The 23,325-nt window shown below is 40.0% G+C and overlaps 1 protein-coding gene across 2 annotated transcripts in view; it reads left to right on the forward strand.

The window, feature by feature from the left end:
- LOC133271965 (transcription initiation factor TFIID subunit 4-like) overlaps positions 1-19,456 on the forward strand; it is a 149,092-nt gene extending 129,636 nt beyond the window's left edge. For both annotated transcript variants that reach the window (XM_061458500.1, XM_061458501.1), the window contains exon 15: positions 19,270-19,456. In XM_061458500.1, the coding sequence (XP_061314484.1) occupies positions 19,270-19,437 (168 nt within the window). In that variant the 3' untranslated portion in view covers positions 19,438-19,456. The remainder of the gene's footprint in view (positions 1-19,269) is intronic.
- The last annotated feature ends 3,869 nt before the right edge of the window (positions 19,457-23,325 follow it).

Genomic DNA, 23,325 nt, shown 5'->3' on the forward strand with positions numbered 1-23,325 from the left:
AGATGAACAGAATATTTTAGTAGCCTCATACACCATCATATTTTGAGTCAATCAGTAGTGACCTTGGCTAAGAATTTTGGAGAAGTTTTTAAAAAAGCTATCAAGCAAAATAGCTCACAGTGCATTGCCTTGAATCTTTACAGAAAACAGAGGGAAGCACAAAACATCTCTAAGTGAGTTTAAAAAAATATAGGGAGGATTAAGTCTTTCTCTTTCCTTCTATATTAGATAGGTTATTTCCTATTCTGATACACTGCTGCTAAGACAAAACAGTTAATAGTTTTGAGGCCTTATCGAAGGACTTAATCATAATCTGTAATGTGGTGCTGAGAATGTAATTAAAAATCTAAATACACTGATAGGTGAAGGATTTTAGTAGTGCCATTGTTTTTATGGGTATATTGATGATTTTTTGTTGTCTACCTATTTGCTGTTAACTGGGGTAAACCAGACAAACATTTGAACAATATCAGACTTCAAAGCTCCATGATGATTGCCAGCTAAAATAGTTTTGATTCCATATATTTTAGTTTAGAATTGATTTCTGTTTTCTCTCAAGGATTTATAAATTCTGGTCCTGTTTGCTTCTAAGAAAAGTTGTCAGGAAAAGCAAGAGGGGTTTTGGTTTGTGGCTTTGTGTGTGTTTTTCTCTTTTTTAAGCAAAACCCTTCTGAAATCTTGCTGCAGAAAAGGGGGAAAAAGGCTGATACAGGTAAGGAAGAGTTAAATAGAAATTGAGCGGGGATGCTGGGGGGCAGCAGTGCTGCAGAACATAGCAGTGTTCGTGCGAAGGCAAGTCATTTCCCGAAACACTGCAGACACATGGCCTGAGGCAGTCTAAAACCTTTGGAGACCAAAATGGCTCGCAGGAGTTAGAAGTAATAAGGTGTTTTTCCCTTCTTTCTCCTTCACTGAAATTCTGTAAGGTTGCTATGCATTACCAAGGAACAATGCCACTATTTTTGTGTTTTATATGGGTATTAAGATCCATTACAATTTGACATTTTTAAGATTGGTTATCCTGTAGTTTGGTGTTAAATTGAAATTGTTTGTTTTGAATTTAATTCTTTCATTTTTCAAAGGAAAAAAAGGCAGCACTGCTGTGCTGATAGCTTACTGAAGTATGCCAGGATCTGATGTTTGAACTGAATGTTTGCTATCCCAAAATATAGGCAAAATTATCCGTAAAACAGTTCTCGAATCTGGGGTTTTATATTTTTTAATAATTTTTTTAAGCCTGAAAGATGCTTTCTGGCTAGCTTTTCACAGGTTGTAGAAGATATTGCACATGTAATATCTTTAAGGCATGATGTTTCTGGGATTATTTTTAACACTATGTTAAGCATCCAGGATGTATTGTGCTTTATGCAACCTGCTTATGATTATTATAACCCTGTATGTTTGCAGCAGCTAAATAAACTCCACATCACATAAATTACTGCAGCAATGTTATTAGGCCAGCAGCAATTTTAAGGACATCTGTTAACTCTTTTTCAAATGTCCTGTCCTTACTCGTTTATTCTAAACATTTCTGTTGTTAATTACTACTTAAATACGTGAAGCAGTTATTCAGACATAGCTGTGAAGAGCAGCTGAAGAGGATGAGGCAAATTTTGGTCCCATCTTTAGCCTTGCTCTGAATGCCACAGTCAGAAGGGACCTGTAGCATATTATTTTACGGTAAACACAGGTAAACCAGGACAGAGCAATGGATAATAGACATATATACTCATTACAGTAATAGTCATTGCTTTAGTCAGGAAGGCCTCCTCTCTATATCAATGAGGCACAGTCCAAGCAACTTTCTCCACTTAGGCCCTAAAAGTTTGACTTCTTGTTACTGTAGCTGGTGAAAAAAATTTGCGATGAAACTTTCTCTCTCAAAATACGTTTTTGTCAAAGAATAAAATGTTTAGCAAAAATTCATCTGTTTCAAAAATATATTTGGCAAGGAGGTTTCCTAGCTCCATGATGACATTTCTAGTGAGAGTCTGTTGCCAAGTGGTGCTAGCCTGGGTGTGGGATTTGAAAGATGAATAGTGCCTTAGCTGCTGCGTTGATGCGTCTCTCTGCCACTCATGTTTGTTCAACACAGAAAAAAAACATGGTTGAGAATTGAAATGTTTTCTGGCCTAGTCTTTATTGTGTAGTAAAATGTTACACCAACAAAATGCCCAATTCATAGTTCTCTTAAATATTATTTCTTTCCATGTGGAATTCATGGGAGACCATAAGGTGTTTTACTGGCACCAAGTCACCCAGGTCTCCTCTTCATTCTTAATTCAGTGAATTGCAAATACTTGATCATGAAAACAAACAGGATGCTGTTTTTCAAAGGTTAGATGGAACTTAAGAGCAGCTCTGGTAAATTAAACAAGCAATAATAAAAGGTCCTGCAGAAATTCTTTTCAGACAGTGTAAAAGGTTTCTGTTTCTGCTGGGAAGTTTGCCAGGATATTGTGAACGTATGTAGCTTTTCATCAGCCTTGTAGGAAAAATAGATGCAAAGTAAGGAATATTCAATAAGTGGGTTTCGTTTCTGTCTTCTGAGCAGTGTCTTATTTTCAAATTACAGTCTTGTCTCTCGATGCAATTGAAGCAAACCTGTAGTATATACTTACAGTATTGCCAATTCAGGTATATTCTCTTGCTCACCACTACTGCAATTCAGTTAATCACAAAGTGCATATGGCTTATTGCAGTGCGTGAAGCTGTGGAGGATCACAGCTCAGGTAGAAACCTCTCGTTAAATGATTTACCTGCAGACAGGCTGATCAACCAAAGACAGACTAACTGCCTGCAAGTGTACAGGTTCCAGGTTGCAAAGCAGCATCCTCATCCTCTCCTTTGTCATCCTTCTCCTTGGTGAGACCAAGACACTCAAGTGGAGCACTTGACCTCTGTTTGTAAAGCCCAGCGGCTGCCACCACCCCTGACCAGTGTTTCTCCCATAGTGAGATTCCCACAAGTGCTCCCCAGAGTCTGTCAGATAAGATCATGGGTTGACCAACTTTATTTATGGACCAATGAATTATGCAGCTGGGGTAATTAGATGTTTTTGTTTTGTGAATCAGAATTAGCTCCTGGGGTGCCAACCTAGGAAAGTCTGTGAAACGGCATAATAAAAGTCATTTTTATGCAGAGGTAGAAATATTTGAATGCAAAAGAAAATTGGGAGGAGGGGGGTGAGGGAGCTGAGCTTAAGTCCTTATGTGTTTGTAGTGGAAAGGTGAAGTGTAAACTCTAGTTGTTACACATTAAAGCTTTTATTTCTCTTGCATTGTATAGGGAAGAAGGAGGCTGTTTTAGCATAGACTCCAAAAGAAAAGAAGTACTTCTCCCTTCCCCCAAGTATGGCTATAAAATACAGATGCTTTTGTGTAGCTGGAAAATATGTATGGAATTATATATGTATATTCAGGAACTCTATAGTCACCGTATGCTATTTGTAGAATAGACCCGGATTACAACTAAATTCAGCATAGTTTCTATGATACCCTTCAGATGCATATTTTGAAATACATTTGAGGTAGCAGACTAGTATGTAGTTTTGACTTCTCTAACTTATATGCCTTATGTTTATGCCTCAAGATAACATTGAATAACATATTTAAACTATTCATGTGTGAAAAAGCAAAATTATATCTCATGAACTGATTTCACACATTCAGAAAATTGAATTCCTGTTTTGTCCAGATACTAAACAGAAATCAGAAGGGAAAATGCTTGTAGAAATGATACGGTGTTTCAAAATGGAGAAGATACAAGTACTTTTAATGAGAAGGGACTAATTTTAAAAGTTGAATCATTTTACAAAGGTATTCTTTACAAGTGTAGCTTACATTGTGTAGGCATTACAGTCTGGTTCATTTGATAATGAGTCAGAGAAGTTTACTGGGCTGTTATGATTTAATATTTGGAGTTGAATCTAGATATTGTAAAACAGTAATTGGTAATAGCCATATTTGATTCTTTCTTCAATTTTGTCATCCATAAGAACTAGTACTGTCAGGTGGTAATCCTTTATTTACATATAATAAAAACTAGAGGTGTATATAGTCTTGTGGCTATCATCAGTATTTATTAAATATGTATTTGTTTTCCATATGTCTGTGTGTACATAGTAGTTTTGTATGGGTATGTATAAATTACGCTAAAGCCATGGCCTTTCATGGATTTTAATTACTATGTAGCTATCCTGTTAGTTTTTGTAAACAAGAAAGACATTATATTTGAAAGCAGTACACTAGATGAGCTGTTCTGGCAATCCATAGAGTTTAAAGCTTAGACTTTTGAATTCCAACATCTATATGAAATAGCGGTTGATGACATGGCATGCAAGTCTTAAAAAAACAAAACACAGAATCAACCCCACCACCAGTAATTACAGAATTGCTAAAGGTCCTCTCTCAATTTACATAATCTGTCTGGGTTTCTGAACTTTAGAGAGAATTTAATGTATATTGCCATAAAATTGGCATTTTATTTTTCAGTATGATGCTACTGTTTATGAGTATGCAGAGTTAGGAAGATGGTAAGGTGTTATGGTAATGGTGTTTCATAGTGTGAGTTGATTAGAGACTGAGTCAAGCACTGTGGGGAGCATGGCTGAAAATTTGGAAGTTTGCTCTCGGAAAGGAGAGTCCACTGTAGTTCCATTGAAGGTGATGCACTGTATAATGAAAACCAAGTGCTTTATAAATGAATATGTAAAGAATATAGCAGGATCTTGAGCAATGTTTTTCAGAATAAGGAATGTTCTGGTTGTTGTTTGTCTTACTAGCTGGAAAAACAAACAAACAAAAAAAGACTACTGTGATTTTGTAGGGATTCTGTATTTAAGACCCTGACCAAATTAAGTCACCTGGGGAGCAGCAAAGGTGTCTGAAGAGCAGCGTATAATCCAGCTGTGCATTTTGCTGCAATTTAATTTTACAAGGTTAAGTAGAAGCCAAAATCTTAAGAACTGCGGCAGTTATCAAGAAAAGCTGAACGGGATTATCAAGGTTAGGGTTCAGATAGAACAGATGGTAAAATAGTTATAACCAACTGTACCATATGTTACTGCTGCACACATTCAGGTAGCACATTATATGTACTGTGTGGAAAGTTCAGTGATCCTAATCCAGGTTTGTAGAGAGACCAAAAAAGCTCTTGAAAATCGATTTCATAACTTCAGACCAGGTTAATGAGAAAGCCATAAGTGGTTAAACTGCACAACAGAACTCCCTATTCCAGAAAGGAATGCAAAAAGTTAGGCTTAGTATGCAACTGTTACCTTTTCTAATTCCTAAAAAGCTAAAATGAAGCTTGCATTTCAGGAAGTGTGTTTCAGTCTCCTTTTACTTGAATTTCTGGGGAAAGTTATTTAAAGGAAAAACAAATTCACAGCACTTGAATTCCGACCATTCAAAGCAGGTTAGGATTTATGATTTTTGTAACTTTTAATCAGGGGCCAGATTTTAAAGGTGCCAATGAAATGATAACATTTCTTATCAGAAACCTCTGGAGCTTCACAGCATCAGAGTAATTCAGAAAATGTGACCCCTGAATCTATAATCTCTGCTGTTATTACTCTCATGCTTTTTAAGGCATCCGATATGATGCCATAGTAAAGTAAAAGAAAGAGAAAAAAGGGTTAATCAAGTCAGAAGTACTGGGAGAAGTGGAATGGTAACAAAGAAGAAAAATGAAGGCAGAGAGTTGTGATTTGGAGTGGTGCTAAAGAGCCTCTGGGCTTGAGATTCATCTCGCATTTTATAATGCTCATGTTGTGTTGTATCATAATGCACTTGCTCCTACCAGAGCTAGCTGTTCCTCCTCTCTTATTGCCAATGGTAAAAATATGCCAGTAGCACCATTCCGTATTATTGAGCGAATTCTGAATTTCACGTTATTTTTTCACTTGTCTCTCTAATTAATTTAGTAATCCTCTGCAGTGTGTGTGCATGTGTACATTGGCGTGTGTTTGCTCAGTTGCCCTCTTCCATCATGTGTTAGAATTCTCACGTTGCTGATGATTGGTCCTGCCAGCTCCCTTCCAGAGATGGTGAATATGTTACTCTCCACTGCCTTTTGTTTAACTTTGCCAAAAAAATTCCCATCATGAGCCTCGGGTTCTGGCTGGTGCTTTGGGAAAGGTTTTTCTTCTGTAGTTGCAACCCTCTTTTTTAATATAACTTTTATTTTATTTTGGGAGTAATTAGATATGAGAGACTTGTCAGTTTGTACATTGATCATTGTCAACTGTAGGGATCTGTTAGTAATAGCTATTCAGTATGTATCAGATGATTTATGGTATTAGGTGGTTTTGTGTCTGTCTTAGACTTATTTTCTATTATTTATTATTATATCTGTTTCAGTTACAATTGTTCATAATGGAGCCTTTGATTTTGGCTGTCAAGGTTTTAATTTATTTTAAATAATTAATAACTATGTATGTTGGTGTTTCTAATACAGGAAAGATGGAGATAGTTGACATATTTATTTGTTGATTCTTCTTTTCTTGCAGTAGTCTTGAGTGGTATCCAGATTTATGAGTATAGTAAAGTTTACAAGTTAGAGATAAGTAACAGGAGAGCTTTAACATCTGAAAGAAGCATTTTGTGTATCACCATGTCTTCTCTATGTATCTCTATCTGTAGACTGAAGAGATATTTTTTATATTGATATGGATTGCTCAATCATTTTCTCACAACAAAAAACAGTTGGTGAAAGGATGTTCTTTGAAAGCTTTTGTGATGCATTTAATCCCACTTCATAAAAAGAGATGGATCTACAATAATTCTGAGAACATGAAAGGGTTAACTTTACAAAAAAAAAACAAGCGAGTTAAGGTGTTTTTTTTTTTTCAAATTACTTCAGATTACTTTGAAATTCAAGATTCTGTTGTCTGTGTCTTTAAAAGGTTGGTTGCTTTGTTGGTGAAATGGGTTGGAGGAAGATAGGGATTTGGAAATTCATGGAGAGGGGATTGCAGGTTTTCTAAAATGTTAGAGGAAAGTTTAAATTGTCAGTATAGTGTCAATAAGTTAAACTGATCTGCTTTTTATTCAAGGCTTGGCTGTCTTATTTTGTCTGATAATGGAGACAAAAAAAACTGAATAGACATTAAGAGGTTAGGGTTCAGTATGAAGCAGAGGTTTTTGTTTTGTTTGGTTGTGGATTTTGGGGAATATTTTGTGTGGGTTTTTTTTTGTGTTGATTTTTGTTTATTTTGGTTTTTAAAGGTGTTTTAAACATGTATGCTGAAGCAGTTTGAAGTTTGGTGGCAGGTTAGATTGCAATCTGGAGGACAGAGAACAATGAACAGTGGCAGAGATGTGGAGGTCACTGAAGCATATGTACTTTGAGTCCTGGATAAGTGATCCTGGTGTGGAAGAGAGAGGGGGAAAGGAGACATAGAAAAGGACTTCAGAAAGAGTACAGCATGATAAGCAGCATGGAGTGACCATGACGTGCAAGGGACTGTCTGCGTAATGTAGAAGGGGAAACAAAAGAACCTATTGAACAGGGGCTCCTATAAGCTTACTCATGTCTGCAGGAAAGAAAACCCACCTTGTTTCTTTTTTGGAGCCATTTGTCCAAACACACAAAACCACTAACTTAAAAAGAGTCAAGAAGAGTGAGACTTAACTGGGAAACAGAAATGTTAAGGAATCACAAAATGAGTGGCTAAATGATTCAGCATCTTCTCCCTGCTGAACTCTGGATCATCTCTCCCTAGTGCCTGAAATGCACCATGCCTTAATTATATTCTGTGATATTTGCAGTAATAGAAAGTGTTAGCCTCTTTCACATTATATTTACAAATGTTAACATCTTATTTCCTCTACACTGGCACTGTGTTCTGACAATGTGCTCATCCTGCAAGATAAAGGTATTAGCATTTAGGGCTTAATTTTATTGCCACTCAATCCAGAGATATCAGGACTGTCTGCTTTGTTTTGCTTTATTTAATGGGCTGGGTGTACGAGTTAGGGCCATATACTACCCTCAATCCACAGAGGAGCCTCTGGTAATTATAGAGAAAGGTTTATACTGCTGTTCATGGATGGTAACTAATCTACAAGCAGATTTTACACAGGAATAACACGTGCCAAGAGCTGGTAGATCTGTAGCTATTTTGCCTGTTGTTTGGCAAGTGGTGCATAAAGTCACTTGATTGGCACTTGCACAATTGCTGGGAGTGCGCAAGATGACCAACAGTTGCAAACACAATAAATCTGGGTGTTATACATCATAATTAAGCTTAAGAACTGAAAGTCAGTTGAGATGAATGAGGGCAATTCATGCTCTCAAGAGCTGAGAAAGTGATTTTGTGGTTGCATTAAGATTTAGATACTTTTCTCTCTGTCTCCAGCTCTTCCCCCCTCCCATGGGAGGACTGGCAATATATGAAACAGGTGTATGGTATCTGTGTCTCACCTTAAAAAGGTGAGATATAGCTAGCACATGCAATGTCATGATGTACTTATTGTGCTGATTTCTTCATCAAAACTAGCTATGAATGAATCTAGTTGTCCACAGTTGTTCTGCTCAGCGTGTCTTCAGTAAGAGGTAGACCAAGAAACAACCTTTACTGGACAGCAGTTGTATATATATTAATTAGATATTTAAACAATTAAGTTTTACAGTTATATGTGTCTAGAGATTGATGGATGTCAAGAGTATTTTAATTATTTCAAGTTTCTGATTAAATTAAAGTCACCAACAAAAAAAGAAGGAAGAGGACAATTAAAAGCAAGGGGCTTCCTCCTATATCTGTTCTCCCCACCCAGAACCTCTTTGCTGTCCTGCAGGGGGGCTGATGAGGAAACACACTCGCACCAGGAACTGGTGCGCTGGTAAAGAAGATCACTACTGGTGCTGCCAGGAAAAAGCGCTGGGTTGTAGTGGTAGGCTACTCTGAAAGGAACAGACGCGCCCATCTGTTGGCCTGACCCAGTCTCAAGGGAGGTGTGTTGCCTACCAGGGGCACGGAGAAGGGATGTTGCAGAGAGGCTGCCTGCTCTAGTAAGTCCCACTGACTATTACCCGCTTCTAATGATCCATGTGGGTGCTAGAGATACAGATAGAAGTAGCCTGGAGAGCATAAAGAAGAAGGACTACAGAGCCCTGGGAGAGGTGGTTAGAGGCTCTGGAGCTCAGATAGTCTTTTCATCAATTCTCCAGGATAAAGGGGAGGACCCTAAAAAGGCTAGGAGGATTGGCCAGGTTAATAAATGGTTAGAATGGTGGTGCCATAGGCAGGGGTTTGGGTATCTTGAACACGGGACCCAAGTTTGTAGGCCAGGTCTAGTGGGGGCTGGTGGAGCTGGTCTGAGCGGTTTTGGTAGAAGGCTTGCCAGGCTGGTCAAGAAAGCTTTAAACCAGATGTGTTGGTTTGCCAGCACCTATGATAAACGCTCGGAGCAATGTAGAGATATTCCAGCTGCTCCAGCCAATGAGCCGGCTTCATTTGGAGCTCGGCTCAGATGCCTCTATACAAACACCCATAGCATGGGGAACAAACAAGAGGAATTAGAGATGTGTGCACATCTACAGAGGTATGATGTAATAGGCATCACAGAAACATGGTGGGATGGCTCCTATGACTGGAGTGTTGGAATGGAAGGTTACAGGCTCTTTAGAAAAGACAGGCCTGGCAGGCAGGGAGGGGGAGTTGCCCTTTATGTTAGGGATAGGCTGGAGAGTATGGAACTCTGTCTGGGGACAGGTGAGCAGTCCACAGAGAGTTTGTGGGTCAGGGTTAAAGGGAATATAGCTATGGGAGACATTACTGTGGGGATCTGTTACAGAGCGCCTGATCAAGGAGAACCTGCGGATGAAGCACTCTACAGACAGATAGGAAAAGCCTCACGCTTGCAGGGCCTTGTTCTCATGGGGGACTTCAACCACCCTGATATCTGTTGGAAGGACGGTATGGCCCAGCACAAGCAATCCAGGAGGTTCCTCAACTGTGTGGAAGACAACTTCCTACTGCAAGTAATAGAGGAGCCGACGAGGAGAGGTGCCATGCTTGACCTCGTGCTCACCAACAGGGAAGGGCTGGTTGGAAATGCGACGCTCCAGGGCAGCCTTGGATGCAGCGATCATGAGATGGTCGAATTTGAGATCCTCAGGACAGTGAGAAGAGCGTGCAGCAAGCTCACTGCCCTGGACTTCAAGGGAGCAGACTTTGGCCTCTTCAGGAACCTGCTGAGTAAGGTTCCATGGGATATAGCCCTAGAGGGCAGGGGGGCCCAAGACTGTTGGTTGATATTCAAGGATCACCTGCTACAAGCTCAGGAGTGTTGCATCCCACTAGAAGGAAGTGCAGCAGGAGGGCCAGGAGACCTCCTTGGGTGGATAAGGAGCTGCTGAGGAAACTTAGAGTGAAAAAAAGAGGCTCATAAAAGGTGAAAACAAGGAGAGGCAGCCTGGGAAGAATACAGGGATGTTGTCTGGGAAGCTAGGGACCAGGTTAGGAAAGCTAAGGCCCAGTTAGAATTAAACTTGGTTAGAGGTATTAAAGATAACAGGAAGGGATTCTACAGGTATGTAGCAAATAAAAAACAGACTAGGGAGAATGTAGGCCCCCTCAGGAAGCTCTCGGGAGAACTGGCTACACAGTATTTGGAGAAGGCTGAGGTTCTGAATGACTTCTTTGCCTCGGTCTTCACTGGCAAAGGCTCTGACCAAACCACCCAAGTCTTGGAAGGCAGATGCAGGGACTGTGAGAATGAAGACCTTGGCCCCACTGTAGGAGAGGATCTGGTTCAACACCATCTTAAGAACCTGAATGTGCACAAATCCATGGGACCTGATGAAATCCGTCCGCAGGTCCTGAAGGAGCTGGCGAATGAAGTTGCTAAGCCACTGTCCATCATATCTGAAACATCATGGCAGTCAGGTGAAGTTCCTGATGACTGGAAAAAGGGAGATATAACCCCCATTTTCTAGAAGGGGAAAATGGATGACCTGGGGAATTACAGACCAGTCAGTCTCACCTCTGTGCCTGGCAAAATCTTGGAGCAGATTCTCCTGGAAGGCATGCTAAGGCACATGAAAAACAACAAGGTGCTTGGTGACAGCCAGCATGGCTTCACTAAGGGGAAATCCTGCCTGACCAGTTTGGTGGCCTTCTGTGATGGGGCTACAGAACTGATGGACAGGGGTAGAGCAGTTGATGTCATCTACCTGGATTTGTGCAAAGCATTTGACACTGTCCCACACGACATCCTTGTCTCTAAATTAGAGAGACATCAATTTGATGGATGGACCACTCGGTGGGTAAAGAACTGGCTGGATGGCCGCACACAAAGAGTTGTGGTCAATGGCTCAATGTCCAGCTGGAGACCAGTAACGAGTGGTGTCCCTCAGGGATCGGTGTTGGGACCGGTCTTGTTCAACATCTTTGTCGGTGACATGGACAGTGGGATTGAGTGCGCCCTCAGCAAGTTTGCCGATGACACCAAGCTGTGTGGTTCGGTTGGTACACTGGAGGGAAGGAATGCCATCCAGAGGGACCTTGACACCCTTGTGAGTTGGGCTGATGCCAACCTCATGAAGTTTAACCATGACAAGTGCAAGGTCCTACACCTGGGTCGGAGCAATCCCAGGCACAGCTACAGGTTGGGCAGAGAAGAGATTCAGAGCAGCCCTGCGGAGAAGGACTTGCGGGTGTTGGTGGATGAGAAAATGAACATGAGCCATCTTCACTGTGTGCTCACAGCCCAGAAAGCCAGCCGTATCCTGGGCTGCATCAAAAGGAGCGTGACCAGCAGGTCGAAGGAGGTGATCTTGCCCCTCTACTCTGCTCTTGTGGGACCTCACTTGGAGTATTGTGTGAGGTTCTGGTGTCCTCAACATAAAAAGGACATGGAACTGTTGGAACAAGTCCAGAGGAGGCCACGAGTATGATCAGGGGACTGGAGCACCTCCTGTATGAAGACAGGCTGAGAAAGTTGGGGCTGTTCAGCCTGGAGAAGAGAAGGCTGCGTGGAGACCTCATAGCAGCCTTCCAGTATCTGAAGGGGGCTTGTAAGGATGCTGGGGAGGGACTCTTCATTAGAGACTGTAGTGATACGACAGGGAGTAACGGGTTCAAACTTAAACAGGGGAAGTTTAGATTGAATATAAGGAAGATATGCTTTCCTGTGAGGGTGGTGAGGCACTGGAATGACTTGCCCAGGGAGGTTGTGAATGCTCCATCCCTGGCAGTGTTCAAGGCCAGGTTGGACAGAGCCTTAGGTTAACATGGTTTAGTGTGAGGTGTCCCTGCCCATGGCAGGGGGGTTGGAACTAGATGAATTTTATGTCCTTTCCAGCCCTACCTATTCTGTGATTCTATGATTCTATGATCATACAGGTAAGGAGAGAAAAGGCCTCCCACTATGTGAAACTGAGATAGTGTTGAACTAGTATCAGGGATTACTACATGAGAAAATTCGGATGGGAATCAAATATGATTCAAGGAAAATGTGAATCCTGAAAGTTCAGCTATAGGGCTTCTACCAACATTGGTTTGACGTCTCTTGACTCCTGGTAAAAGAGAATACAGAATATAGGGGTGTACAGCATGTCTAGGCTGGAGTAAGATAGACAAGTACTTAAAAAAAAAAAGTCACCAAAAATCACCAACCCATCCAAAAAAACCCCTATGCTAATACTGAAAAATGAGAAGGAAAAAGCACCACAATGCTTGGGAAAAAAAAAAAAAAAGCATTAAAAATTTTGGCAGGATTAGTGTTTCAAAGGGAGCAGCACTTGATTAAACATTTGGAAAGCATGGGAGGAGAAACATTCCAAGCAAAATGAAAATACATGTGTATGATGGAAACAGGATAAATAGAATATTCCACATATAATTACCGCAGCAAGAATGCAGCCCAAACTTCGAGTTCTTAATCAGGTAAAATTGTCATTGCTTTTAATTCCAAGTAAGGCAGTGACTTGTGATAGGTACGAGATGTTTGTGGATAAAGGTGTTGGCAAGATCTATAGCCATGGTGAACGCAAGTCCATGAGCGAAGTAAGTAAAAAGAGCCAGAGACTGTGCCACAGAGCAAATCATGAGTGTGTTGCAGGAATTCAGAGGATACAAGCCATTAGTTTTTATCACATACCAAGTGGAGGAGCAAGGGATACAGAAAGATCTTTGAGAGGTTAAAAGACCTCAGAGAGTGCAGAGCTGTATCTCTCTGCAGGAAAAAAATGGAGGCTTTCTTTCTCACGTTAGCACAGTGATTATTCAGAGATGTACATGATTTAAAAGTTCAAATTAGTTGCAGTCTGGTTTCTTCCTGAGAATGACCTGTTGAGGGCTGGGTGGTTGAAAACCTATCTCCCTTGAGCAGGTAAATGTCATAGCCCATAGCTGCCTTACAGCTCATCTGCATTATTTATTTCCATTGGGGCAGACTTCTTTTCAAATTGTTCCTTCCTGCAATGCTGCCCAGCCTGCTTTTTGGCCTTGGGGGGGTGCTCTCCTAGAGGAAGGAATAGGTGGTCAGGCTTGGAAGAGATGCCCAGTTCTCTCAACTGGAAGATTTTGGTGTGATGCTGTTTTACAAAGCAGGTTTTCAATTGTAATAGTGCTTGCATATGTGACTTAGCTTGACATAGTAACGGCAAAGAGCAGGTACATATAAAGCATTCTTCTTGTAATGGCAGACCATTTCTTTAGGTTGAAATAGCATCATGTAATTACAAACTAAAGAGATTGCATTGAAAGAAAAAAGTTTCACTGTATCCATGTCTTAGTATGATTTACCTTCCTCTTATTATTTCTTAATATAAAAATTACTGCATGCTGTCTTTGAAATGTTACAATTGTGTTGGTATTTGAAGTACTTGTAAATACTTGTGCAAATCAGTTTTTCTGATGTTTGTCTGCAGGGCGAGGTGTGTGTTTATGTGCCCAGGGGAAATGAGATGCATTTGCATCCAAGAGGGTGTAGCAAGTGAACGTGTGCCAAGATGGAGTCTGTAGGAACAGCTGCACTAAAATAGTACAGGATAAAAATGTTTGCAAATTAAAATAACTAGCTTCCGAAGAAATAATGGTAGCTAATCCTCCCTGTTAGTGTTGCTGATCTGAAGGCCTGAATGCCAGCTTTTGGTAATGAATCCTTCTAAAGGTACTTGTCCCCCTACTGCCCGTATGAAGATGTACCATCTTTTTGTAGATGTGATTTATGGTACTGACAAGTGGTTATAACTTACTTTTCTGTAATTCAGGGGAATACTAATTTAAGGATGTTTTGGCCCTCATTTGAATCAGTGAAATCATTACTATTAGCCTCAATATGTGCTGAATTAAACCCTGAAATATGTGGGACAGCTAATCATACATAATATACTTGGTTTTCATGTACAAAGTGCCTCTCAGCCAATGATCTAGTAAAACTTTAGGCAAGTAAACGTCATCGCTGCAGAGTATCTTCACAGTATTTCTTACGATCCAAGACCTCTGATTGGTAAGAGCAGACTAATATATACCTTATCTTCCCACTTCTCTTCAGTGCATGGAGGTTGGAGAGACAAAATTCCTGGTGTTTTTTCACTCCATATATAGCTTGGCTTTGAATTGTTACTGTTCAATTCCCACTTTCAGACTTGGGCTTGAAATGCAAGGCTGCCACAAGGATGAGCCATGTAGCCTGGGAAGAAAACCAGCAGATCTTTTATCATTATTGCCTTGTCTGTCTGGGTCACAGAGAAGCAATAGCCGCAGATCAAGACTATGTTCAAAGGAGAGTTGTCAGGACTGAATTGTTTTCTGGTGAAGGAAGGATGGATAAAATATTAAATGCAGTCTTCTATTTGCCCTTATCTTTGTGTTTCCTGACAAGAATATCATGCTGTATTTCCATGGTTCTATAATTCAAAGCTGAAGGTATACAGATTTGTGAAAAAAACTGATCTAATTCAAATTAGATCAATTGTCATTTTTATAAAAATAAGTGTAGATTTTGTATTACGTGTGCTTTCTTTTGTGAAAGCATTTCTATCTCAAGAAAGGAATGGCAGACTTTGGGGAGTTACTTGGTTTAATTTTCATACTCCTGATGAAGTAATTATTGTAATTTAGTGCACAAGGACATTTTTACTTACTGAGCAGTTTGTCCATGAAGATTTAGAAGAGGCGTGTCTTGTCTCAATCCTCTTTCCCAGTTAAACCTTTTGGGAAATGCTGATCAAATCTGGTGGTCGGGACCACCAGAAGGGAGAGAGAGGTAGAAAGGATCTTTGGATTCTAAGTGCCTGCAACTTCTGTGTGAGCTGATGACTTGGATACAGGAAGGAGAAACATGCCAGTCTCGCCAGCGAGGAAGAGGCTGTGGTATGAGCCCAGCAAGCTTTGGGGTACATTTAGCTTGGGGGCCATGTGTCTGCTGGGTGGCTGATGAGCACATGCGTCCACCCTATGGGACATGTGATAGGTGGAGGGCAGCACTGTGGACCAAGAGTATTTCTAAAGCAGGCAAGAGGTGATGAACGCTCTGTAGAGGAGATGGTTTATTGTGGTAAGTAGTACCAGAGCAATACGACACGTCAGAAATGAGGCTTCATTAGCTTTTTTGCACAAGACTGTTGTAATTCCTACCCTGTCACTGTGTGAGCGTGTTTCTTTGGCAGTTTATTTTTAACCATTTTTATTCTGCTTTTCTAACAGCATGAGTTTTCCCACAGAGGATGATCATGAAAATAGCAAACAAGCTGAGATGGGTGACCCAAACCTTATGTCACATCTCACATCAATTCAGAATCACTTCAAAATGTGCATGCTGAACCAGTACTTACTTTGATTCTTCTTCTTCAGCCATCATTTCAAGCTACGTAGCTTCTAACAGTTGAATTGAGCTTGAGAGTCCAGCAGTGTTATTTAAAATACTCTGAGCTCTGTGTAACTGAAGTGCATTAAAACCTGTTAAAGTAAATGGGCTCCAACAGTTTCAGTGTGTCCTGGATTATAGGTTAACAGAGAGCATGTCACTATGGCGGTCTGTAGAATTCCTGAACTTGATTTCCTTGAACTTATTTTGTCTTCATTCCCCGCTGGGAGCGGGAGCTGTGTGTGTGGGTCTTGGGAAAGCCCCATTGTAGCCCCGCGAGGAACACGTGGAGCACAAAATAATTTGTTTGCTCTCTGTGTCTTCCTTGCTGTCCTGTGGGATTTGCAGCTGCCAAGTTCAAGGCTGTCACCAGTTGCTCTGGTGTGTTACAAGCGAATAGGATTGAAGCGGCAAGGGAGAAGAGGCAGTGGGGGAAAGGGAAGGGTGAGATGGAAGGGGATGAGAAGTCACTGTACCTTGTGTATGTAAGCAGTCTCAAAATGAAGAGGAGAAGGAGTTTACATATAAATTAAATGATTTTTTTCTGGTCTGGAACATCTTAAATTTCCCTGAATTTTTAACTGATACCAAAGCTGGTACTGATGTATATTTGAGTGGGTGTGGCAGGCCAGGAAATAAATTATGTAAAAATTTTTTTTATTAAAGCTTTTGTCTTTGTAACTTATATTAGTTGCCATTAGACACAGACAACAAAGGGCTTGTTGGGGTTAATGAAAAGTCTGTCATGCTGACAAAAGATGTGATTTTTCTGGAGAAGAATCTGCATTTTACTTCAGTTCCAGTATTCTTGGCAATTAACTCTGCTAGCATTCATGTACATAATTAAAAACTTATGGCATTTAGTAGTCTGCATTTCTTATATAGCATCTGCAGAATAATTCTGAGTACCAAACTAATTAGTCTTTAAGTTAGAAATCATATTGACAGATCTAAATCCCTGTTCTGTCAGCTTAGAGGTGCTTCTGTACTTCCTAAAATCTTACAATTTTGTATCCACCTTGCAGAACAATTACGGAACATTGTCAGGTAACTGGCTCACCAGTGTGGTTATGAAAGTGCAGCTCCATGTCATGATGTTGCATGAAGTATTTGCTCTTCCTATGTGAAAGTTCAGTATCTTGAGTGATATATGCAATGAATATAGAGTCCCAGACTGGTTTGGGATGGAAGGGACTTTAAAGCTCATCCAGTAACAACTGCCTGCCACAGGCAGGGACACCTTCCACTAGAGCAGGTTGCTCCAAGCCCCTCTGTCCAGCCTGGCCTTGAACACTGCCAGGGATGGGGCAGCCACAGCTTCTCTGGGCAACCTGTGCCAGGGCCTCACTATCCTCATGTCTTAATTCCAGCTGTTTTGTCCAAATAGGAAATGGGTTTATGTGAAGAAAAAAAATTAAAAAATTAAGTAGCTTTTCTATGACTGTTTGGTACTGTGTGCAGGGCGGCTCCAGTCCAGTATGCTATAGACAGTGCTTTTGAGTAAGTTCAAGATGGCCACATTTCTTACTAGCGTGTTTGTCACTGTTTGGGAACTGTAGTGAGGGTTAATTTGAAGTACTACTGGGAGCAGGGGGAAAGATGCAGCATGTGGGGAGCAGAGAAGAAAGAGTAGTATTTTTGCATCAGCTTGACTTAAAGATTTGGTGGTTACTTGGAGAGTAGGAAACAGTGGCAACAGCCCTGGCAAAGTGGATGCATGGTCAGAGCATGAGTGAGAGGCAACTTAAGGTAGTGGATCATTCCAGACATATGGAAGATGAAGAGCAGGAGTTTAAATGATTTTTACAAATTTAAATTTCTTTTACAAATGCAGACTGTTTTGGCATAGAATTCAGAGCACCACGAAATAAATGAATTGTGTGCTGGGGATATGTTTGGCGTCAGCATGGATGAGCAACCCTTGCAGCTGCAGCACATGCTTTTCCTATGAGCAGTGAGGTTAGGTAATAAATCAATCTGTTAACAAAAGCTGTTCCACACGGGAGAACAGAATACTTCAGATCAAATGCTCATGGTACTCAAAGGCTGTGGGCTTCTTCCTCTCTTGCTTGCAAGCTTAGCCACATTCATGTAACTTTTGTGGTTTTGGTTACAAGAGAAGAGGATTTGCTCCACTACCATGGTTTATGTATGTATAGGAGAAATTATCTTGAGTGGCACAGCTCTGCAAGGAGTCTGACTGCTGATATGCTGGGAGAAAAGCAACAGAGAAAACAGTACCATGTCTTACTTGCAATGTACCATATATGTTTCCCCTACAATCTTTCAGTAGTAGAATTACAATTAACTGTATTTTTAATGCCTAGAATCAAGATCCTAGAATAAGTATTTCCTGGGGAAAGAAAGGTTGGTTAGTAAGAGCAGCAGTATGTAAATTTGGGATTTCAAAAGTATTGAAAACTTCTCCAGATATTTTAAAGGCTTGAAAAATAATTTAAATAATTTTAGAGATTAAAATCTATTTTTCTAAGTTAAAAGTTTGTTTTGCCAGAAATCAATTGGAATTAATAAAATCAGTGGTCTCCTAAGGATGAAAAAAGGGTTGCATGTGTGTGTGTTGCATTTCAGTTTTAAACTCAAGAGGACTGCAGAGTCTCTGTAATTTCATCCTTTCAGCTTCTAAATAATCAAAGCACAGTGGTCTCATGCCCAGTTTGTGAGTTTTCTCTCTCTATATGGAAAACCAGAATAAGGTACGCAGTAATTCAGTACCCCGAACCAATTTAAACAACAGAAATAAAAATTATTTAATATAGCTGTAGTACTGGTATTTGTCTTTATCATCACACAATGTCCTTGTGATTTTTCTGTTTGATTTTCCATCTCTGAGCTGAGCATTGGTTGTGTACTGGAGCAAGGTTGATGACCATCTCCCCACGCTGAGCATTTCTCTTTGGTAGATTCAGAGAGAATCAGGGTCCCCATGGGACTCACAACTGCAGAGGTTATTGCAGTAGCAGTATCCTGATACACCACTCACTTTTTTCCAGTCCTAGACCCAGGATGTGGAGTAGAATGGTGCACACATTCACTGTACTGAAGATGGCTTTATCTGCTGCAAATAGTTTTGTCCTAAATAGATTCCTGAAATTAAACTGGTCAAATCTATGGTTAACATGAGTGTAGCCGGAGAATTAGTCAGACATACTTATCCCCGGTTTTAAATGAACCAAGGTCTAGCCTCACGTGTGTTTTCAGTGGGGTTTCTTTACTCAGGATAACTTGGTGAGACTCAGAAGAATAGAAAAAGAATAAAATCTTGTGTAATATTTTCAGAATTAAACTCATAGTAATCAATCTAAGATGTTTCAAATGATACAGCAGTCAGTTTATAACTGACTGCTGTAAAAAGTAGTCGTAAACCTGAGAGTATGAGGAAACTCTTTGCTGTTGCAGGACTTTTGACTTTGCTATGTTCTGTTTGCAGGGTCTCGGTATGTCTAGTGGAGGTCAGGCTGGTTTGGGCACTCCTTCATCCCGGCAGTATGCACGACAGAAAATAACTCGCATAAACCTCAGGGACTTCATCTTCTACATGGAACAGGAAAGAGAAATGAGCCATTCTCTCCTGCTCTATCGAGCTCTGCTTAAATAAAGCCAAGAATTGTACTGAATTCTCCATACAGAAGCTCAACCTGCATTAAAAAGCTGTCATTTTAATGTGCCTTCTATTTTTTTCAGAAGTCAATGTTCCAGTAATTTTATTTTGTAAAATTGTCAAACACATGCAATAAATTCCCTTTATGTAAAAAAAAAAAAAAAAAAAAAAAAAAACAACCAAAACAACAACAAAAAAAAAAACACCAAAAAAACCCACACAAAAAAAATGTGCAAAAGGTTTTAAAATGTTAAATGCAGAGATACAACCACCATCGAAGTCTTGCTCCGTTTGGCCACTTTAGGTACAGCTGCAGTGGATGGTATTGACTGGTAAGGGTGTTGCGATGGCTAACACAACCATCTGCATAAGGAGGACTGCGACAGGTTTACAGGACTGGAACCTAACTGTGATGTTAACCTGTATGTTCATGGAAGGCGCTGGGTTTGTTTCCTCTTTAGTTTTGCTAGCAGTTTCCACTAACCATGGTTACAACATATCTGTTACTTTAGATTAGTTATAATTGCAGTCTTTTGCACAGCTAAGAGAATAGCCACTGCACACTCTCACACATTTTATATAGGTAGGATTTCTGCTTTTACTGCACAGCTCCTCTGAGCCATTTGCTGAACCAAATCCTAAGTGTGTGAAATCTGTGTGCTTGGGTCTCAGCTGAGTTACCTGGACTAGTGTCCGGTTGTTTTCTGAAATCTTCTCAACCTTTTGCACATTTGTAGCAACTGGTTAGTGACATGAATCAAAGTTGGGTTTTATTTTCTAAAACAAAGTTTAAAAAATCTTATTTATTGCAGAGTATGGTTTAATGGTGGTTTTAAAAGAGAGGTGGTGTTCAGTGAAGATTTCAGAGTATGGTACACGTGGATTTTAAAGTCGCTGTAACAGGAGTTTTGGGGGCTGGTTCCACTCATGGAAGATCAAGTGAGCCCTGGTGCCACAGTGCCTGGGGCCTGGCCGTGTCCTGGCCTTGGAAGACTGGACTCCAGTCCAGAGAGGCACATGAACAAGTGCATGACTGAAGCATAATGAGTAGTGTTAAGTACTTAAAGGTGGGATGAATGCTTTCTAAATGCTTTGCTGAAGTGGGATTTAAAAGGCCTACACCAAAGCCAAGTGACATTAGTGTGAGTCTTTTAAATGGGTATTGGCTAGGAGTATTGATCAGGCAGGTAGGCACAAGTTCTACTTCAAACATAACAGTATTAGGAGTAACCATTGAAGGGGAGACGTTTGCTTATTTATCTTGTCAATTTTTACCATGTTATGCTTGCCACTTTTTTGAGGCAATTTTTTTTTTTTTCAGATGGGGAAAACATAGCGAAAGCACAAACAGAACTATTTGTCCGATAGTTTTAAAACAAAGTTTTAATTATTTTTTAAGGTTCATGAAAAGCAGAAGAAAATTTATACTGCTGCTATTTAGCCAAAAGATTATTCATAACATATTTAAGGCCAGAAAGTGTAAAATTATGTTTTAAATTTATTGATAATTTGTACATGTTGTTTATAAAGGCCTTGTGTTTATTAGAATTACGTTATTTTGATGATTTCTGTACATATTCGTAAATATCCCCAACTTGTGTGAAAACATACTCCCTTATTTGTACTTATTTTATAAAGAAATAAAACAATTTACTAAAGTAACACATCGAGTAACATACAGTATTAATTTATCAAACAGGAATTTCACATTGTCTTGTTCTTGAGCACTGTTCAGGAACATTTTGCATTAAAATATTAACAGAATACCCTCAAAGAAATATTAAACCCAAATACTTCAGTGTTTTGTTGTGCTGATCCTTACCCTTTGTCAAACATCTAATAAAACTGTCATCAAACCTTGATGCTGTTAATACAGTGAATGAATGCACTCAGCAGTTGTCAGTTCGAGAAGCACAACAGAACATTCTCTCTCTCGCTTTCCTTCCGAGGCTCGGGACCACAGCGATGGGAAGTGCATGGGAAGTGCTAGTGAAGACCCAGGTTCTTCCAGCCACAGGTTCAGTTCTCAGCAACGGAGAATTGGGACTGCTTTGTGCAGCTGAGTTGGGCGAGAAGCCTGGCTACGTTTGCTTCTTGGCCTCCGTGTTTTTTTAGCCTTCACTGGGCTTGCTGGGGTGTTCTAAAACCCGTCTTAGCAATGCTGAGCAATGTTCTTAAGTTATGTTGCTACGGTCTAAGGCCAGAAGTAAGAATTCATATCAGTTTTTGCTGCTATTGCTGCCTAAAAATATAGGGAAATAAGTAAAAAAAGATATAAAAGGAACTGTAATAAACTTTAAATAAGTGACCTGAAGTTACTAACTAAAAGAACATGTCCTAGCTTAACTTTTTTTTAAAGGCATATTTCTTCTATCCAGGTGATTGTTTCCACATGTCTTCTTTGCCTTAGTGCTATTTTGCAGTCAATGCTGTGATGTCATGGCTCAAACTTTCCATCTCAAGTTCACATTTAACTTGGCTGGCGCAGCCTGGAACCCTTTCCAATGCCACCTTAGCAAGCTGCCCAAATCACTAGAGCTGCTTTATTGAGCTCTAAAGAAACACAGGGTAAAAACACCAATCTGAAGAAAAAACAACCAACCACAAACCTCCCTGTCCAGGAGGACAAGACATTAAGTGTATGTAGGATTAAAACAAGAAGCTAAACAGCTTATTTAAGGTTACTCTGAACTCAAAGTGAACTCAATGTATGAAAGTAATAAATAAAACACTTTTTTTTTCCTCTTTGTAAGACCTGGCTACATTGAGCTGAATGGAGCAAAAGCCAGAGGCGATGCAATCGAAAACTCTCACATCTTTCAAACAACATGGAAGATACAGTGAGTGTTCCACCCTACTTGCTTATTTTTGATCACTTACTTTACAGAAATGTTTATGGCATGAACTACTGTATGAGAAATGTGCATACACAAATACATGACAATTACGTTAAGTTCTTTACAATATTAAATGTATAATATACAATTCTACAGATATCTTACATACAAAGGTGAATGTTGTGCCATATATTCAGATATGGCAATGCCTAGCAACTTTAGAATGTCATACAAGTATAAAACCACAAAATAAAATAACTTTACAACTCTTTTGAAGTAGACAGATGTGCTCAAAGTGTTTGGCTAAGTTAGCAGGCTAACACTGACCAGCTACAAGATTGCTGAGTTGGGCAACCAAGGTGAGGAAACCTGCAGAGGTCTGATTTTCCATGGACAGGTATCCAGCCCTCTTCCAAAAATTAGACCCCTGTCTAGATTGTCCCTTGGGCAGTCAGTGCAGCTCATTGCTGTTGAAAGTATTAGTCTTAAAAAATGATTTTTTAATTTTGTGATCAACTGCCATTAATGAATTTTTGACCACTTCATACTCTGTCCCTTGTTGTATCTGGCTGTATTTATGCATCTAAGAAGAGTTTCATTAAAATTCAGCATCTACAACAGTATTCTATAAATTAATGTGGGATAAACTAAACTGTGATTAACACATGAATTACTTACTGAGGACCCAATCATGCCAAACAGCAATCAACAGGATTTAGCAGAATGCTATTTATAACCTTGCACCTGCAAACCCAGTGCTGTCTCCTGAGTTAGGAAGCCCTGTGAGTCAGAGTTGATACCAATTTACGGAAGGAGCAGGCACCTCCTGCAGACAGCCTGCTTCAGTAGACAAAATTACAGGTGGGGGCAGCTGCCAAACTGTGTTTTAGTAATAGTTTACAGAAATAGAGGGAAACGAATCTAAACAAGCATGTCCGGCTTTCATCGGACAGTAGAGAGGGGTTTAACACAGTTTTGCAAAATTACAAATAACAGTAATTTTGCAAAAAAAGTAGGCTTGTCTAAAATTCTTAACGCCTCCTCCTAA

The sequence above is a fragment of the Pezoporus flaviventris genome, unplaced genomic scaffold (assembly GCF_033815535.1).
Source record: "Pezoporus flaviventris isolate CSIRO_AGI_PZ_B2104156 unplaced genomic scaffold, CSIRO_AGI_Pfla_v1 ptg000027l, whole genome shotgun sequence".
Classification (NCBI taxonomy): Eukaryota; Metazoa; Chordata; class Aves; order Psittaciformes; family Psittacidae; genus Pezoporus; species Pezoporus flaviventris.